We start from the raw sequence: 14,741 nt of genomic DNA on the forward strand, positions 1-14,741 counted from the left end.
GTATCAAGACAGGAACGCCTTTGGGGTAAGTTAGAATGTCAACTTCGCTCCACACCCAGCGCTCAATATTAATACCTTCTCTGATTTCGGATCTTGAGGAAGAATGGGTTGCCATTTTACTCTATGCTATCGCTTGAGCCTTGTCCCGCAGTGACACAGGGTCAGCCATCGTTAATCGGATTTGGCATGTTAACGTTTAAGGGGTGGCCAGATGCCCTTCCTGCCGCCACCCCATACCACCCCGGGACGGAATTGGTGTACCCCAACTGTCTGCGTCGAGTGTAATCCATGGAATAGTGCGAATGTGTTCAGATGTCCGCGAGCCGTGGAACTGAGGCGGAACATGGGGACCAGCCCGGTATTCACCTAGCGGGATGTGGAAAACCGCCTAAAAACCACATCCAGGCTGGCCGGCACATCGGCCCTCGTCGTTAATCCGCTGGGCGGATTCGATCCGGGGCCGGCGCGCCTACCCGAGTCCAGGAAGCAGCGCGTTAGCGCTCTCGTCTACCCTGGTGGGGAAGAATGGGTTGCCATTCTTCCACAGAAATTCAGACACCTCATAAAAAGTGCTTCCAGCAGAGTTTAAGCCGCCATAAAAGCGAAGAGTGAAGGCACTCCATATTAATGTCCAGTAATAGGCGTCCGGATACTTATGATCAGAGACTTTACATCGTTTTTGAACCACGTTTCCTCTCCCAACACAGTTCTTGTAAGGAAGTGATATCCTTAATTCTCTTACTGTTTCAAAAGCTAGCTGCACACTGTCTTCCGTCAACATTCTCGGAACCCTCTTGGGAGAAACGTTTGTAGTCTTCAACTGTCTCAATATTCTGCGCACATTCGCTTTTCTATTCGCTGTCGGATCGACAGCTCGTTCACTGTTATGCGTTTGTGAGTCAAAATCAGATTGTGAATACGTTGCACATTGTCAGCAGTCTGTGCAGTGCTCGGTCTGCCACTACGCAGAAGGTCCCGAATATTGGTGCGCCCACTTTCACCAGATAATCCGGTTGCCTAAGGAGTAAATGTACTGTGATCAACGGCGTCACCTCTATACAGATTCTTCAACCTCCTGTGCACGCCTGTCACTGTGTTGTTGTCGCAACACAGGAACTGTAGACTGATGTGACAAAAGTCATGCGATACCTCAAAATATCGTGTCGGTCCTCCTTTTCCCAGGCGTAGTGGAGCAACTCCACGTGGGATGGACTCAACAAGTCGTTGGAAGTCCCCTGCAGAAATACTGAGACATGCTGCCTCTATAGCCGTCCATAACTGCGAAGGGGTTGCAGGTGAAGGATTTTGTCCACGAACTGACCTCTCGAGTACGTCCCATAGATGTTCGATGGATTCATGTCGGGCGGTCTCCGTGGTCAGATCATTCGCTCGAATTGTCCAGAAAGTTTTTCAAATCATTCGCGAACAATTGTGACTCGGTGGCATGGCGCAATATGATCCATGAAAATTCCATCGCTGTTCGCTGCAAATGGTCTCCAAGTAGACGATCATAAACATTTCCAGTCAATGATGGGTTCAGTTGGACCAGAGGACCCAGTCCATTACATGCAAACACAACACACACCATTATAGAGCCACAACCAACTTGCACAGTGCCTTATTGACAACTTGGCTCCATGGCTTCCTGGGATCTGCGCCACATTCGAACCCTACCATCAGCCTTCACCAACTGAAATCTGGACTCATGAGACCAGGTCACGAATTTCCAGTCGTCTAGGGTCCAACCGTTATGGTCACGAGACAAGAAGAGGCGCTGCAGGCGATGTGGTGCTGTTAGGAAAGGCACTCGCGTTGGTCGATTGCTGCCATAACCCATTAGCTCCAAATTTTACCACACTGTCCTAACGGATACATTCGTCGTACGTCCCACACTGAGTTCTCCGGCTATTTCACGCAGTGCTGATTGTCAGTATGCACTGATAAGTCTACGCAAACGCCGCTGCTCTCGGTCGTTAAGTGAAGGTCGTCGGCCACTGCCTTGTCCGTGGTGAGAGGTAATGCCTGAAATTTGGTACTCTCCTCACACTCTTGGCCCTGTGGATCTCAGAATATTGAATTCCCTAACGATTTTCGAAATGGAATGTCCCATGCGTCTAGCTCCAACTAGCATTCCGCATTCAAAGTCTGTTAACTCCTGTCGTGAGGCCATAATGAGGCCGGAAACCTTTTCACATGACTCACCTGAGTACAAATGACAGCTTCGGCAATGCACTCGTCTTTTACAAATTGTGTACGCTATACTACCGCCATCTGTATACGTACAAATCGCTATCCGATGACATTTGTCACCTCACTGTATAATAGCACGTTGCTTCAGACGAATATCAAGTGCAGCAGCTGCCTTGAAGTGTAATGACAGTCCAACTTGCGGAAATAGGTCGAATTAAATGTGAATACAAGCTGGAAGAATGTTGCTATGATCTCTGTGAATATCAAAAATATAGAACAGAAGTTGAATTTTTGAAAAAAAAAATTGTGCATTTCTTTTGGGGTGACGCACGTATCAATGTGATGTCAGGTATGCGTAGCTGTCAATCAGTGGTGTACTACCCACTGCTAACCTCACGAGGAGTACAGATGTACATGTGCAGAAATTCCGATCCTGAATCCACACGAGCCTGTTGTTCTCGAGAAGAATGAAGCGAACTGTTTCCAAAGTAGTGAAACAAAAGATGAAATTTCTGTTGTACCATTTCTAAACTGTAGTGTGATCCTGACATGGACGAGCTGATCGGAAAATTGATCTTCCATCACTTCACTTACAGTATCTGATCAAAAGTACCCACTGTTATGACGACGTCATCTCTGCTGGGGACATTTCTCATGAGGCGTCTAAATATCTATGGAGGAATGGCAAGCCATTATTCCTCATGAGCCGAAACGAAAGAGGGGAATGATGTAGACCTAGAGCAAAGTCGGCGGTCTAACCTGTGCCGAAGGTGTTCCCTTAGGTTCGGGTCTGGACTCATAGCATGCCAGTCTATTTCAGGAATGTTCTTGCTCACAAACCATTGCCTCGCAGATATGCTTTACGACTGGGTGCATCGTCATCCTGATACAAGCAATCATCTTCTCCAAACTGTTCGTCTACTGTAAGCAGTTCGCAGTACTGTAAAATACGAGTATGTTCATAGCCTTCTGCATACACCACTTTCTTAAGCGCAGTTGGGGGGTCACATCCTAGCCACGAAAAACATCCATACACCGTAACACTGCCTCTACCACACTTCTTTGTAGGCACGTTCTCCAGACTTTCGGGGGTTGGGGAGTTGGGTTGTTGGGGGCCAGAGACGAGACAGCGAGGTCATTGGTCTCATCGGATTAGGGAAGGAAGGGGAAGGAAGTCGGTCGAGCCCTTTCAAAGGGACCATCCCGGCAGTTGCCTGGAGTGATTTAGGGATGGGTTGGGTTGGCTGGGGAAGGAGACCAGACAGCGAGGTCATCGGTCTCATCGGAGTAGGGAAAGATGCGGAAGGAAGTCGGCCGTGCCCTTTCAAAGGAACCATCCCGGCGTTTGCCTGGAGTGATTTAGGGAAATCACGGAAAACCTATATCAGGATGGCCGGACGCGGGATTGGACCGTCGTCCTGCCGAATGCGAGTCCAGTGTGCTAGCCACTGTGCCACTTGGCTCGGTAGGCTTTCGGCAAATCCAAAGGGTATAGCGTGATACATCAGTCCAGATTACTCGTTTCCAGACATCCACTGTCCACTAGGGATGCTCTTTACACCACCTCAAACGTCGCTTGGCGCTGACTCCTGAAATGTGTGTCTCCTCATGGTGCTCGACCGTTGTGGCGTACCCCATTCTTTTTAACTCATTGCGCTTTGAATCTTTTACGATGCTGGATGCTTCATTTCTGTCAGTACAAGAGATTTGAATGGCCCTGAATCCTTCGCATGTTCACTTCACAGTACCATCACCATTACACAAGGATGTTCGGAATAGTTTGATCACATAGTGTATGCTTTACTCATACTATGTACTGTCTGTAAAAGAATGCCATGACATGCTGCAAAAATCAATAAATTAGGAACTACATTAGACGAAGCTTAAAGTTCATTTAATTCGTAAAATAATGTATCGTAAACAATACAGACACTTCTTGACCAAAGTTGTCAACATTTCTCCATACACGATTCTACTGTCGATAAAAACTACGAATTAATTTTTGTCCCTCTTCAGGAACAATATGTTGTCAGGCCCCTCTACAGATACCCCTTCGACGTGGGTGCACCTACGGTACGGTTATCTGTATTGCTGAGGCAAGAAAGTTACCGCACGCCTGTAAGATTTGTATCTCGTGGTTCCTGAGGAGAATTAAGTATACACTGAAATTAAAATTACGTTTCAGTCTAAAGAGAAATAAATTTTTACACAGTTGGTATCTGAAGTGATGAATCGTTTATATGCATTTACACTGATGAGCCAAAACATTATGACCACCTGTTTTACAGCTTGTTTGTCTGTCCTTGAAACGAAATACACCACTGATTCTCCGTATCAGGAATCCGACAGTTTGTTAGTTGGTTTGTGAAGATATGTGGCATTACATGTCAAGCGGTCCTTGATAAAGTTGATAATTACATCACTGAGTGGTATACCAGTCTCGTTACTGTGTATTACGTATTGTTATGTTATGTGGTGTATTTTACACTAATAAAATAAAGTCGTGGCACTGTAAGAACGACACGATCGATCCAATAGTACAGAGATCATTGATGTTCGTGCTTGTGTTACGACATCTCTGGCAGTGGCCTGGATCGACAATAACTCTGTGATGATTGTTGTGCTCATTTGCTGCCGTGTCTGTCTTTATAGACTAATACCGATAACAAAAAATCGAAGCGAAAACAATTAGTGCATCATTGATAACAGGAAGAAATCTACTAGGCGTATCTAGATATACTGCAAAAAGAGGGACAGAAAGAAAAATTATGGTTGAACGTCCCGTCGACGAAGAGGTCATTAGTGACGGAGCTACTGCAGCGTGTCACGTTACTTAATATGAAAATTAGCTTAATAATAGAAGAAAAACTGAACATATTCGTAGAAACAAGTCAGTAAAAAAAAAAATGCTACCAGACCACTTTCACGAAAGCGACTGTCCAGAGCGTCCAGAGAACACAGAGACAAAGAAAACACAGTTGCAAACCAGATGGACACAAAGATGAATTTATGTGATGCAAAGAGCACAAAATTTGGACTACTGATCAGTTGGAACACATGAAATGGTATGGTGAGGTGCTTTAAAACTATTCCCTACAGCAGGAGATGTTTATGTACGGAAAACACCAAGTTTCATTGTTAGTGATACTTCCTCCTAGCCGGCCGAAGTGGCCGAGCGGTTCTAGGCGCTACAGTCTGGAACCGCGCCACCGCTACGGTCGCAGGTTCGAATCCTGCCTCGGGCATGGATGTGTGTGATGTCCTTAGGTTAGTTAGGTTTAAGTAGTTCTAAGTTCTAGGGTACTGATGACCTCAGATGTTGAGTGCCATAGTGCTCAGAGCCATTTGAACCACTTCCTCCTATTACTGCGAAACAAATATAGGGTTATCAGAGGGCTGGATATAATGGAGTATCACGGCTTATCCTGAAACGATATATATAACATGAATTAAATTCAATGAATGGAGGTAACAGGGATGAAATCGATGGAAATGTAGTCATGAAAATATATCAGTGAAATACGCTCAGAATGCTGAATCTGCAATGTAATGGATATGTCGGGACTAATGAAAATCTGTTACATGCCAGGAGTGCCTAATTATTGGGAGAAATCACCTTGGCATATTCATTACGTTGCAGGTCCCTTGCATGGGTTGGACGTAAGATATCGTGTTTTGACTAATCATTTCACTGAGTTACCCCGTCCAAGGGTCTGCAGACCTCACAGTCATGGGTCAGATGAACAAAGACATTAACTGAGGTGTCAGGAGTGCTAAATCTCCCATATGGACTGGATGTAGTGGCAACACAGTTCATATTAGCGAGGAACTGAGTCCAAGTTTAGACTTTTCGGGTATCTTTATTTTTTATTTAATTTTAATTCAATTGGGTACCTTAGCCAGTGACACAGTGTCATAGAACACACCATGAAAGACATTAAACTTGTTTAAAAAGAACAAAACGAAACTAGGAAACGTGAAGCTATGAAATGTGGGAATGAAAACAATAATAATATACATACAGCATTAGTGTTGCTTCATTTTACAATTCTTAGTAATGGATAAGGAAGAGAGAAGTTGTCCCAATAGTCTATTATTAGCAACAAATCCAGTGTTCACGTGCACTGATTTAGAGAAACCATAGAATCCCCAAATCAGAACGGATGAATGAAATAAACGAGCCTGTACCATCTTTTAGATGAACAATTTTCGCAGAGGCCTATGCATTTACGATTGTGAGAGCACAAGCATTCGTTTTAATGGCGTTAGGATATCAACGGAAAGAATAAATTTGGATGATCATGTATGAACTGGATGACTGCGGAAAGTTGTACTTAATAATTCAACCAATGTAAGCAGGGGATATTCGTCTAACTGCGAAGAAATCATTTATGGGGTCACTCCTAGATCCACTATTGTTTCTCATATAGCCTATGAAAAGACCTCCCGTCTAAAATACAATAAGCAGTAGTTCTTTTTGGGGATGACGTTACAATTGTAAGCGAGGGAAACATACATACAGCAACAGAAAAAATGGTAAATAATGTTCTTAAAAGTATTATAGGGCGGTTTTCTGCGAATGGTCTCACTCTCAGATTAAAAAAGATACAACATATTCAGTTCTGCACATGTAGAAGTACCAAACGTTGGAGAGAGACAAATCAATAAATCGACATGTTTTGCGTATTTTCATTCACTAATGGCATATGGAATAATATTCTGGGGCGACTCATCTTTAAGGCAGAAGGTTTTGGTTGCTCAGAAAAGTGCTATAATAATAACATATGATGCTCACCCATGAGCATCTTGTAGACATCTGTTTAAGGAGTCATGGAATTCTGACTGCTGCTACACCATAATAACAGAAGAAAAAAATGACATTCAGTACTCTGAAAAAAAAAGGGCTCAGTACGCTACAACAAAACTTTTGATCACTTAACCAGTGATGTAAAATGGCAGACAGACAGGAAACTGAAATTTCAAATCAAACTGAAAAATTTTATCCTTCGCAACTCCTTCTGTTCCACAGAAAATTTCAATTTTTTAAATGTGTTGAATGTAATGGGTAGTAATACTAACTCACATCTGTATTAAAAATAGAAAAAAAATTTAAAGGTCTTCATGTATCCATATTTAAAAATGAATATGCTATGTGGGTGTCGCTACGGTCACAGGTTCGAATCCTGCTTTGGGCATGGATGTGTGTGATGTCCTTAGGTTAGTTAGGTTTAATTAGTTCTAAGTTCTAGGCGACTGATGACCTCAGAAGTTAAGTCGCATAGTGCTCAGAGCCATTTGAACCATTTTGAGCTATGTGGGTGTAAAATGACTCATTCCACATCATTACGATTAATGCTGCTAATAATCCACGTAATATGACATTAACCAACAACTAATTTCCTTTGCTTAAGCTACCCCCGAAACCTCGCTAGCTTGTTAGAGAGTGGCTATCAAGTTTTGTAGCCACAATAAATGTAATTATAGAATTAATATCACTAATGAGTTGACTGTGATGAGATTAATCTTTTCTGCGCTATGTGTAAACAAATAGTGTATCTTACCCATCATTCTGCTTTTCCACATCACGTGAACAGTTCTGCTCTCTGTAGTTGAAGCAGTATGGGTATGCGTAATACCCCCACTGAGCCAACGGTCGCTGCTGTCTCGCCAATTCTAGTGTTGTCTCCATAAATTCGCGAGCTCCCTTCTCAAAATCATGTCTTGCCTGCTTGAAAGAGCAAATTTTTTAAAGATTCCAGAAATTATAAATCATAGAGTTCTATCTTTAATAAAAATTATTTAGAAGATATTTTAAGAAAATGAGTGTTTATGTTTGAAGAATACTTGAAACATAAGATCACGTACAAGAGAAGGCAATTCTTACCGCTTTCTCTACGCTTGATTTGCTCCAGAATGGATGTTGGGACCTCACTAATTTTCTAGAAAATTCCGGATATGGTGCATAAGAACCAAACAACTGTTTCCACACTGGACGCCAAGATTCCATATCTATAACTCCAATACCTGAAAAAAGTACTGAATATGAAATTGGCTTTGATTAATATTTCAGTGTCGATTAACAATAACGATATTGCAGTGCCTGAGTTGTTCAGATGTACGAAGCATCCCTCGGACATGAATGCGTGTCCGAAGGACCATGCACTGCGGCAACTACATCCGTTATGAAATATATGAAATGTATTCGCCGCTGCGATTATAGGTGACCATCAACTGTAAAATGGAATGACGACTATGAAAATTTGTGCCGGACCGGAACTCGAATCCATATTTCCCGGTTATGGCGAGCGGTCGCCTTACTACTAGGCTATCCGATCACGCTCCACCGTCAGATCCAAACACATCGTCAACCATATGTCTACAACCTCTATTCGTACATTAATTACATTTAATTGATAGTCGCTTACCTGGTGTCGGCGAATGAAAGCGATGCTGCAGTGTTTGTCCTATTCAGAACTCTGCACTGCACTATCGTATTTATTCAATTAAATGTCTGCCCTTTGCGAGAATATGCATAATACATGTAGGAATGCAGATTGTAGATACATGGTTGACGACATATGGACGTTTAGGTGTGGTTGTGAAACGTGTTGGGATAGCCTAACGGTAAGGCGACCGCTCGCGATAACCGGGAAATCCAGGTTCGAGTACCGGTCCGGCACAAATTTTCATTGCCGTCATTCCATTGTGGAAACTTCCATACGATGGGCACGGAAACTGGCCAAAGAAGAATGGGCAGAGATTTGGTGCCTAGCAATCTGTCATAAAGATCAATAGTACGCTGTCACACAACCAGTAATTAGAAACTTCACTCCTTTCGAAAATTTTAGGCAAGCAGGAAGCTGAAAATTACCTCGGTAAGAATAAGTACTAGCCATGGTTCAACTCCCTCTCACTTATATCGAACAGACATCAAAGACAACACTCATTCTGCGCCTGTTAGAAGAAAGAAGAAGGGGATGTGAATCACATGCTGTTTTCCTGGAATTTCTGTGAGGACAGCAAAACCGTTCACTGCAAAACCTCCTAAAACTGAAGATGCCCCTTCCAACAAGTGCTCCTGTTTTATTGTGCCACGAAGATCCTCAAATATACAGAGCCCGTTTTTACTACACTACTGGAAAATGAAAAAAAGAACACCAAGAATTTGTCGACCCAGAAGAAGGAAGTTTTACTGATACATTGTTCAGGGAGTACACACACACACACACACACACACACATACACACACAAAAATTAAACTGACAGAGTCGTACTGATCTGAGTACAATCAACAGGGCGTACAAAATGTCATTTCTAGAACCATGGACACTTTCCTTTTTTGCCGCGCGGGATTAGCCGAGCGGTCTAGGGCGCTGCAGTCATGGACTGTGTGGCTGGTCCCGGCGGAGGTTCGAGTCCTCCCTTGGGCATGGGTGTGTGTGTTTGTCCTCAGGATAATTTAGGTTAAGTAGTGTGTAAGCTTAGGGACTGATAACTTTAGCAGTTAAGTCCCATAAGATTTCACACACACTCACTTTCCTCTTTCCTTTTGCAGCAAAGCAGGCTGCAATTCTCCCATGGAGATGATCGGAGAGGTGACGAACGTAGTCTTGCTGAAAGGCTTGCCATGCAATTTCCACCTGGTGCCTCAACTGGGCAGACTGCACAAGATGATGTTTCATCCGGCCTGATACGTGCTAAATGGGCATCAGATCTGGGGATCGTTCTGACCACAGTAGTTGGTATACACCTTGGGTGGCGCAGGATACATGTTGAAGTGCACTGGAAGAACACGTAGCCTTGTTTGTGCATGAACGGAAGCACAACAGGCTGAATGATGTTTTGGATGTACTGTGCACTGTTCAATGTCCCCTCTACATTCAGCAGAAGAGAACAGCCATTGCAAGATATGGTTCCCTACACCATGATGCTTGGTGTTGGCCCTTCATGCCACTGTCGTAGACACTCCAGAGTTGGTGCTTACCTCCACAACGGCATGCACAGAGATGATCATTATTGGCATCCAGTAAGAGGTGACTCATCACTGAAGACAAAATGTCTCCATTCATCCTCCCACCACAGCCTACCATGACACCACTGGAGGTGGGCTGTATGATGTTGGGGAATGAGAGGAAGCTGCCCTAATGGCGTGCACGATCGTAGCCCTGCTTCACAGAGACAGTTGCAAGTGGGCCTCGCTGATATTGCTGGAGCAACAGAGACCCTAATTTGTTGTGAAGTCACAGTGCAATCCAATACGGTGCTTTGCAAGATGCGACAGTCTTGGCATGAATCTGAATAGACGCAGGCTGATAAACATGTACACCACTGGCAACAACATTGATGCATTGTGGACACCTCTCATTTTTTACAAAGTTCTGCAGCACGACCACCCAGTCTCCCGCAGACCCACCATACACCCTCACTCAAATTCGGCCAATCGCAAAAAGAAGTCACATCCACGCTGTTGTGGCATAACGACAATGTTGGAGGCATAGACAGAGCTCTATGTACCATATCAAACTGGCTGCTACTGGCTCTAGAGGTGAGCAACTGTCGTGAAGCTTGCAACATGCCACGGCTAGTAACACAGTTCATTGTTTGCTCCCATTGCTGCACTTTTGACCATTGCATTAACTATCCTCTCGTAGTGTCCTGTGCAAATATGAAACACCTTAGCAGCTTGAGTCAAAGTGTTCCATTTTTATTTTCCAGTAGTGTATACAAGGTGGTCCATTGATAGAGACCGGGCCAAATATCTCACGAAATAAGTATCAAACGAAAAAACTACAAAGAACGAAACTCGTCTAGCTTGAAGGGGGAAACCAGATGGCGCTATGGTTGGCCCACTAGATGGCACTGCCATAGGTCAAACGGATATCAACTACGTTTTTAAAAATAGGAACCCCTATTTTTTATGACATATTCGTGTAGTACATAAAGAAATATGAATGTTTTAGTTGGACCACTTTTTCCGCTTAACATCTGAGGTCATCAGTCCCCTAGAACTTAGAACTACTTAAACCTAACTAACCTAAGGACATCACACACATCCATGCCCGAGGCAGGATTCGAACCTGCGACCGTGGCGGTCGCGCGGTTCCAGACTGTAGCGCCTAGAACCGCTCGGCCACACCGGCCGGCGAAATTATGTCTTTATCTTTCACAAATTAAGTACACATAATTACATCCTAGATTGGTTACATAAGAAGAACTAAAATGTCCGACATGTGTCGAAAACAAAATGGAAACAATCATTCATCCCACCATTCTCGGTGCTTTTTGTTGAAGTTGAGAGATTCAATAACGCTTAACGCTTATGCCATCCGTGAGCGTTAACCGCTGCCCTACACCTACGTGGCATGATCATTGTGAGTCTACAGAGATCACCCGGCCTACTGCCGCCATGACACATTTCACGTTAGGACCACGAAGATAAGATACGAAAAATTAGGGTTCATACGGAAGCATATAGTCAGTCGTTTTTCCCTCGCTCTTTCTGCGAGCGGAACAGGAGAGGAAGCGACTAATATTGTTACAGGGTACCCTCCGCCACACACTGCAGAATGGCTTGCAGCGTATGTAGATGTAGCTGTATCCGTTCCCATTCTTCAATGAGAGACCATGATAGTTCTTGGAGAGTCCGCGGTGAAACAGGACGATCACGAACACGCATGTCAAGCACGATGAGGCTTAGGTCGGGGCTCATCGCCGGTCGTGTCTGGGTTTCGCAAGACACTCCTCACGCCCTCCACTTACGCTCTGGCATTACAACAGTGGTTCAAAAATGTGTGTGAAATCTTATGGGACTTAACTGCTAAGGTCATCAGTCCCTAAGCTTACACACTACTTAACCTAAATTATCCTACGGACAAACACACACACACCCATGCCCGAGGGAGGACTCGAACCTCCGCCGGGACCAGCCGCACAGTCCATGACTGCAGCGCCTGAGACCGCTCGGCTAATCCCGCGCGGCAACAGTGGTTCCTGACCTTTCTGATATCTTACCCCGATTGCACTCAGATATTAGATAGTAGCAGCTCCCCCTATCCCCCACCATCGTCAATATAAACTCCTAACTAAATTTCAGAATGAAAACAGATTTTCTTTGAAACTTCAATTTTTAAAATGACGAAAGTCAAATATTTGATTTTTCAGGTAATGAGTCAATGAAAGAATTGGTACCGCTCATTTCTAACTACTTTCTTTTATAACTGATGAAGCAATTCTCAGTTCATCGCACCTGCAACTCCTCAGAAAGGAAAACTAACTATCCACAGTGAGGATAGACACCTGTTACAAAACATGCTTTCTCTGCACCACTCCTGTCCCTAGCGACGCTCTCTTCGCCCACACCCTGCACACCCACTTAAAACCAACCAAATTAAATTGTATGTATTATACTTTGGTCTGTTGTTTCTGTAAATCACTTGATTACTGGACTCTTTACTTGTGAACCGACAGAAATTGGAAGAACTCGAGTGCCAGTCCTTTGTGTCTCGCTACTGTCACTAATAATAATAATAATACGATGTAAGTCCTACAGGAGTAGAGTAGTCATTAGGTACTTAACTGTTGTGTTGTGCTGTCAATTTGTTTATTTACTGTTGCGAAGTGAATGATGAAGCAATTTTTGGACTTTTCTGAAACTGCCTCCAACTGAGAGAAGGCATTTTCATAAGATACTTATGCATATGTGACGTATACGTCTCAATTTTACTATCAAAAATGCGTGGCGCAAAGTAGGTGTGGATGGACTGTGTGAGGAAGATATTCTTCATACATTCGTTTCACAAGCTGTAACGTCCACCACACTGTGTGTCATGCGTTAATGCTATTGTTTGAAAAAATATGTAGTTTGTAGTGGCTTATGAAATGAGTATTACAGTCTTACGAAATATTGATAATAGTATTGATATAGTAAAAATAAGTTAATTTCGTAACCGAAACACAACTGACCTCTTTTGTTTTCACCCCTCAGAAAATTACATTCTACCCCTCAGGGGTAATTACCCCAGGTTGGTAACCACTGCATTAGAAGGAATTCAGGCCCACCACTGAATGATGTAGCAGCCACATAGTCCAAAAGGTTCTGTTCTATGTACTGTCTGGCGGTAAGGCGATCTTGGACAACGACAAGATCCGTGTGGCGGTCAACAACGAAGCCTCCCCACAACTTTGGAAATCTGTAAATTTTCCGCACAACATTTGGCAGGTTCCGCTCACTACGGGACTCCGCACACGACCTTGCGTCATATGATATCTGGACTCACCTGTGAATGACACGATTCGCCAGTGACGGAGTTTTCAGCTGACATGGGAACGACAGAACTTAAGGCGAGCTGCAAGATGTTGTCATGTAAAGCGAGGCAGTCGATAAGGACATCTGGGTTGAAAGGTCCTATCTCGGAGCCCTTTCATTACAGTCTGAATGGACACAGCGGTCCAATTGGTCCTTCTGGGATCATCTTGCAGTGGTCTGGAGATATCCGTACGATGGCACAACGCAGAGATGGTCAGATATCGGTCTTCACGTGGGGCTGTATTGCGTTGGCGACCTTGTACAGCTCGCCTTGTGTGCTGACCTGGCTCCCTGTAACGTGTCCATAACCTATGGATGACACATGGAGAGGCATTGGCATCTGAAGCAACACGACCGAAAGCCCATCTTTTTTCACTCAAACAGACCGACCTTTCAATGTGCATTGCATTAAGATGACACATTGCATGTGCTTACTAGAATACAACGTCCACAAATGACAACTGACATCCGTGTACCTCTCTAGAAAACACTGGGACACCGGTACTCACTTCTTCCTGAAGGGTCACCTCAAGCTGTAATGCATAGCACAGTCAATAGGAGACGAATGATTTTAATTGTTGCCTACATTGAAAGCGAAGGTCTAACGCCATGCAATACGACCACAGGTATTGCGTGTACTGTGTATTGAACCGGGGACCTAGAAACGACGGAAAGGCTTCGTCCAACCGTAGCCCTCAGTGGTACACAAGCCCACAACAGGCCATAGCAGTCCACCCACCCTACCACCGCCCCACACCGAACCCAGGGTTATTGAGCTGACGAAGGTCACATACCAGACGAGTGTAACCCCAAATGTTTGTGGTAGAGTAAGTATGGTGTACGCGTATGTGGAGACAGTGGTTGCGCAGCAATCGCCGACATAGTGTAAATGAAGCGGAATAAGGGGAACCAGCCCGCATTCACCGAGGCAGATGGAAAAGCGCCTTAAAAACCATCCACAGACTGTCCGGCACACCGGACCTCGACGCTAATCCGCCGGGCGAATTCGTGCCGGGGATCGGCACGCCTTCCCGTTCGGGAAGCAGTGCGTTAAACCGAGCGGCTAGCCGGAGCACAGGTGTAGTCTGTATCGAAATAGATTTAACATACCAGACGTTGATACACATGCTCCCTAAATTCTTTTGAACAGTGTAGTAACGTGTCAGTATGAAATTTGGTGTACTATTTGTCGTTGCATAAATGCTCTAAACACCAGACATACACTTCCGTGTCTCTGCTGAATTAT

The 14,741-nt window shown here is 44.2% G+C and overlaps 1 protein-coding gene across 2 annotated transcripts in view; it reads right to left on the minus strand.

The window, feature by feature from the left end:
• Positions 1 to 14,741, minus strand: part of LOC124556536 (hyaluronidase B-like) — a 214,936-nt gene that overhangs the window by 33,271 nt on the left and 166,924 nt on the right. The window contains exons 3-4 of one of the 2 annotated variants that reach the window (XM_047130491.1): positions 8,075 to 8,214; positions 7,752 to 7,915 (exon numbers count right to left, since the gene is read on the minus strand). In XM_047130491.1, coding sequence (XP_046986447.1) covers positions 7,752 to 7,915; positions 8,075 to 8,214 — 304 coding nt within the window. Of the gene's footprint in view, positions 1 to 7,751; positions 7,919 to 8,074; positions 8,215 to 14,741 lie in introns of both variants that reach the window. The other variant, XM_047130490.1, reaches the window with a different exon arrangement.

Source organism: Schistocerca americana, chromosome X (genome assembly GCF_021461395.2).
Source record: "Schistocerca americana isolate TAMUIC-IGC-003095 chromosome X, iqSchAmer2.1, whole genome shotgun sequence".
Lineage (NCBI taxonomy): Eukaryota > Metazoa > Arthropoda > Insecta > Orthoptera > Acrididae > Schistocerca > Schistocerca americana.